At 34.1% G+C, this 6,000-nt stretch overlaps 2 protein-coding genes across 3 annotated transcripts in view; both read right to left on the reverse strand.

Moving 5' to 3' along the window:
* Positions 1–365, reverse strand: part of LOC106872501 (retinoblastoma-binding protein 5 homolog) — a 48,773-nt gene extending 48,408 nt beyond the window's left edge. For both annotated transcript variants that reach the window (XM_014919519.3, XM_089352392.1), the window contains exon 1: positions 171–365. In XM_014919519.3, coding sequence (XP_014775005.1) covers positions 171–189 — 19 coding nt within the window. In that variant the 5' untranslated portion in view covers positions 190–365. The remainder of the gene's footprint in view (positions 1–170) is intronic.
* A 3,511-nt stretch (positions 366–3,876) lies between these two features.
* On the reverse strand, positions 3,877–4,335 carry LOC106872499 (SCAN domain-containing protein 3-like). Its single transcript, XM_014919517.1, has one exon. It carries the CDS (start codon positions 4,333–4,335, stop codon positions 3,877–3,879), a length of 459 nt encoding a protein of 152 aa, XP_014775003.1.
* Between the last annotated feature and the right edge of the window lie 1,665 nt (positions 4,336–6,000).

Raw genomic sequence — 6,000 nt, forward strand, 5'->3', positions numbered from 1 at the left:
AACTATATAAAACTAGATTACCATCATTCTTAATAATAATAATAATAATAATAATAATAATAATAATAACAATAATAATAAAGGAAACAGTAAAAAGAAAGAATAAAACATGAATTTGAAAAAAACATCAAGAGAAAGAAATGTTTTGTTTCGAAGAATATAATCCTTACGTAAAAGTTCCAAGTTCATGATTTAATGTGACTTTATGAAACAGGTTCTTGTTTTTCTTTCTTTTTTCTCAGATATTCCAGAATAAACTGTTGTTTGGAGGGGTTTGTCGAAGAAACTGGGAATAAACTAGAAACGTGAAAATAAAAGAGATATTATTTTCATTTCTCTCCATCTTCTCATCACAGCACAGACATAGCTTTCACCGGAAACCAGTTGACGTCACTTCCGTTTAAAGCTCAGCTCCCTATTGATTTTTTGTTAACAAGACAATTCACTCTTAAAATGTTTTATAAGGGTATTGAATATTTAAAAATCAAACAAAAATATTTATTACAGGCCTAAAATCTTCACGGAATCCTTCCCTTTAAATTTTTTGTTGGCTTTTTTTTTATTCATGCATTTTTGCAAATGAAAAAATGGCCTGCAAAGATTAATTGTACTATGAATGTTTTCTATATATAAAAAAGTTTATTTAAAAGGGTGCAAATGTTTGTGTTATGAACTTCATAATCCAGTGTGCCCGTCTCATTTAAGATTGCAGGCAGGCGTGATGGATGTTGCTGCTATTTCTAGTAGACTGGGTGACAACGTAACAGGCTTCAGCCAGTTTCTGTCCCTCAGATTAAATGCAGAAACGACAAGGGTGTCAAATAATATCACTTCCTTCTTCAATGAATTATTAGATGAGAAGGAAATTTAGTATATATCTCTTCTTTTTTCTCTCATATATATATATATATATATATATATATATATATATATATATATATATCAAAAAATCAGCAACACGGATTTCAAAGGTGATTGCAGTACGCACGTTTCATGCTACTCCAATTTATTTAAGTAATGCGAGCATTACATTAAATGCAATATGAAGAGCAATCTTCAGCTGCACGAAAATGCAGAAAATTACAGTAGAATAGACATATTATAAATGTGGCAACATTTCAAATCCAAGTGGGAGAGAGAATACATAAAAATCCAAGTGGGAGGAAGAATACATAAATCCATCTTGACATAGCCGAGTCTATCAGGCTAGTAATTGATTCTAGACAAAAAGTTCTAACTGTCTCAGATTTTATTGTTTCTTATCTAGTGGTGATAGCATAAGGGACAATTACTTCTAGCTGAAAATAAGATAATGATACTATTTAGGAGACACATAGGTAAGCTTTATTTATATAATGTGAATAAAAAATAAAAATTATTATCGGATTTATATTAGTTTATAATAATGTGCTTACTAAGGTTTAAGGGACTGAAAAAAGAAAGGATGTTAGGAAATAACAAGGATATTCAATACAGGAATCTGATGATTAATTTAAGTAGATTAGATGTTAAGGTGAGAGATCAGGAATATATGTTATAAAGGTTCAATTACCCCATCATGTGCAACTGTAGAAAAAAGTCCCATTGTCCTTTATTTGGATTTTGTTGCACCCGTAACGTAGTGTACAGATGCATCATTAGTACTATAACCGAGAATTATATTTATATAGGATGTAGTATTAACCTGAAACAGAGAATATATAACCATAGGTCTTCGTTTAGACTTAGACATAAGGCAAATAGTACGACATTGGCAAGTAAAATTTGGGAGTTATAAGATAATGGTATTAATTTTAGCCTTAAATGGGAAATTATAAGAAAAGCTCAACCTTATAGAAATAATAGATATGGATGTGAATTGTGTTCTATGGAAATATATGAAATTTTAAAACTTAGAAATAATCCTAATCTAATCAATAATAGATTAGACCTTAGGGTATCATGTGTACACTGCTCTACTCGCACTTTTAAATTTTTTAAAAAATAGGCCTTTATTAAGTAACTAAAGTTATCAAATTATAGTACTTTACTTCTATTATGGTCATCTAGGAATATCAATTAGCACATATTTATATTGGTAATTGAACCTTTATAACATACATTCCTGATCTCTCACCTTAACATCTAATCTACTTAAATCAATCATCAGATTCCTGTATTGAATATCCTTGTTATTTCCTAACATCCTTTCTTTTTTCAGTCCGTTAAACCTTAGTAAGCACATTATTATAAACTAATATAAATCCGATAATAATTTTTATTTTTTATTCACATTATATAAATAAAGCTTACCTATGTGTCTCCTAAATAGTTTCATTATCTTATTTTCAGCTAAAATTTTTTTAAGATAATTCAAAATAGTTTTCATGAACCCAATATACTTAATATCCTTAAACTTTACACCCTATCCAGAGCCCCTGAATTCAATACTGACATTATTTCATGATTTTTGTAGAAAATAATTACATCTCATTTTATTTATTTTATTAACACACCTCTTATTGTGAAAATATTGGTTAAAATATTATTGTTATCTGTACCACTATACTGTTACTCTATTCAGACTAAAAGAAAAAAACCTATTTGACCCATATACCTAGGGTTTTAATTCCTCAACAGTTTGATAGTAGTAAAATGACCTGATACTACTCTGACCAGTGAAACCTTTACATTCTAATACATTTTATAGCCTTGTCCATGCATACTGCTTACACCTTCCCTTTCTTTAGAAGTAATTGTCCCTTATGCTATCACCACTAGATAAGAAACAATAAAATCTGAGACAGTTAGAACTTTTTGTCTAGAATCAATTACTAGCCTGATAGACTCGGCTATGTCAAGATGGATTTATGTATTCTTCCTCCCACTTGGATTTTTATGTATTCTCTCTCCCACTTGGATTTGAAATGTTGCCACATTTATAATATGTCTATTCTACTGTAATTTTCTGCATTTTCATGCAGCTGAAGATTGCTCTTCATATTGCATTTAATGTAATGCTCGCATTACTTAAATAAATTGGAGTAGCATGAAACGTGCGTACTGCAATCACCTTTGAAATCTGTGTTGCTTATTTTTTGATTTTTTGATCACCTATCCTTTTGGAATACGATATTCGGGTGCCTACGCATAAGTACCATATTCAACCTTGAATATATATATATATATATATATATATAATCAACACACAAGAATTCTACACAAAGGGAAAAGATCCAAGATTTACTCTACATTCTAAGAGGGAGGAAGTAATGACGAAAGAATTACTGTACAATCTGCAAGTAGAGTTTGGAACAGTTAATGTAAAAACCATAACATTGCTCTACAATCTAGGAGGAAGGAATTCACGATGACTGAGTTGCTCTGAAATCTGAGGGAAGTAGATATGATAGAATATAGAATTGATGTTTATACTAAAAGTGTGTGATGGCGGGCTTAGATGAGAGAATTGACATTTATTTGTCCTCAAGGGAGGAACATAGAGGGGACAGACAAGGGGTCTGTCGGGGGGGGGGGGGGGAATCCGCCAACGAAGCTCTACAGCCAGAATGGGCTGAAGTATTTGTGAGAGTTTTAAGTCCCCTGGGAGGGAGGAAGTCTAGGTCAGTGTTTCTCAATCTCATTCTGGCCATGGCCCCCTTTAATTCAATGCGAAATTGTTATGGCCCCCATGCTAATTTAAGTTTTTATCCCCCCTCTGTCCCTCAACTTAATGCATCTAGAGAAGTAGAAAGAAACATTAAAAGTTGTAGTTTTGCATCAAACATCCATCCCACTTGTAAATAAAAAAATAGTTGAATAAATCTTTCATTTAAATAAATTTATTTACATTTACAAAGCAAAAAATATAACAATTTCAGTTTATATTGCTTGATTTCAATGGGATCCCTGTAACTGATGCAGGGTTACCAACTTGTCAATGTTTAGTTTCAAAGCCGTCAGTGGGAGGCGTAAATCTCCTCTTCGTTCTACGTCAAAGCGATTTCGAGTCTTTGACAGCAGATACATCACCCGACTGAAACCTAACTCAACTAAATAAGATGTGGGAAAAGCGAGTAAAAGCAACTTAACATTTTTCCAGAGTAATGGGTACTTTTTAGATATCTCTTCATACATCCACAGCTTCTGGTATCCTCCATACTTGAACCTTGCTAGAGCTGCTGTGTTATTTTGAAGTTCAATGAAGCTTTCTTGTATGTCAATATCGACTTCAGATGGATCAACAACGAAGGGATTCACAAACCACTGCGGCACCATTATTTGGAGTATATCAGAGAAGCGAATTTCGATATCATTATGTAACTGCTTCAAAAGATCAATATAAACTATTGTCATCATCAAGCAGCTCAGTGGATATGCTTGCTAAGGAAGGAAACTGTGCAAATTCCCATCTTCCAAGATTCAACCAGAATAACTTTAGTTTCCCTTGAAGGTTTTAATTTTCTCTTTGCAAGAAAACAAAGTGGAGTTAGACAAGTAAAAAATATCACTCTTTGCATCAACAAGTTTCTCTCCAAGTTCTGTTTCACACAAAAAGAGATAACAGTGTCCCAAAGTGCAACAAAGCAATGCAGGCAATTACCCTTGGATAGCCATCTGACTTAAGTATGCAACACAAATCATTCAAATTCCTTGTCGTTATTTTCGCATAATTGCTTCAATAGGTGATCTTACAGTGCATTCTTTTTTTTATTAAATTGACAGCCTTGATAACATTTATAAGTGCATCATTCAAACATCCTGCTATGTGTTTGGCAACCAGATACTGTTAATGAAGAACACAGTGCACACAAAGCACATTAGGAACAGCTTTTTTTAAAAGTAAGCACTGAATCCCCGATATCTTCCGATCATAGCTGCAGCACCATCTGTTGTACAAGCCACAATGTTCTTCAATGGAAAGTTGTTCTCTTCAAAATAGGCTTCAAGTTTTTTGAAGCTGGATTCCCCTTTTGTGCCAGTCATTAATTTCAAAGCAAAATGTAATTCTTGACATATATCATTAACATTAAGAAACTGTAGCGTACGCCTTAAAGGATACTTCTCTCTCTCTGTTATATATACTTAAATACTGTTATATATACTTAAATACAGCTAGCCTTCGGCCGCACTTTTGGACCCTGTTGTGTCCACCACTCTGATTGGTTGGTATTGGCGCATTTTGTCTCTTGCTCTATTGCGCACCAAGATGCAACCCAACTAATCGCAGCCTTCAGATAAGGATGCGTGAGACAGTCTTTCTGAACCCCAGTTTGAGCCGACAGGATGGTATAAAAAGCCAGATTTTCACCGTCACAGTTTGTCAGTCTTTCGGCTCCAGACCTTCTGAGGTCTAACCACTGACCACAGAGCACACAGCCAGTTCCAGTCACGACACCACAGCAGCCACATGGAGAACACTTCGTCCAGCAGCATACTTCATCTTCGTCGCCACAATCATCTTCTTAACGACATCAGCACAGCAACCAGCAACGCTCGCACAGGTTCTATCTCAACACTGTTTGTGAATTACTTCACCATGGTTAACAGCAAATACAACCTGCGACAACCTTCTGTAATGAGTAACAGGCAGCAGCATTGAAGCCATGACCTCTCACGACATGTGCCTCTCCCCGACTCTGCATTGCGGCCTCAACTTCTTGATACAGCACTTCAACTATCTTGACTACGAACTGGTATTTATCATCCTTGTGTCTGGACTTTCTTCTACTTATCGCACACACATACATCCATGTTTGTACATACACACTTAGCATACATGACGGCCTGTCTATTATTATGTTTATATGTTGCACTCACACAGACACACAAGTTAACAAATAAATAAAATCTCTCAAACCAGTTGTGTCTCTCATTTCCTTCTGGCACTTATATTCATTTAACTTTTTTTCCTTTCATGAACAATGTGTGGAATTGTGAAGCACTCAGCAAGTGCTAATCACATTTTTGTACAAAACCTAACAAATGCTGTTAAAAAGCAGAATTATCAGGTAGAGTTGA

The sequence above is a fragment of the Octopus bimaculoides genome, chromosome 5, assembly GCF_046866305.1.
Source record: "Octopus bimaculoides isolate indiv1 chromosome 5, ASM4686630v1, whole genome shotgun sequence".
Lineage (NCBI taxonomy): Eukaryota > Metazoa > Mollusca > Cephalopoda > Octopoda > Octopodidae > Octopus > Octopus bimaculoides.

What these genes read in the sequence shown, in the direction of transcription:
- LOC106872499 (XM_014919517.1), bottom strand. Translation starts at nt 4,335, where the DNA reads ATGACAATAGTTTATATTGATCTTTTGAAGCAGTTACATAATGATATC.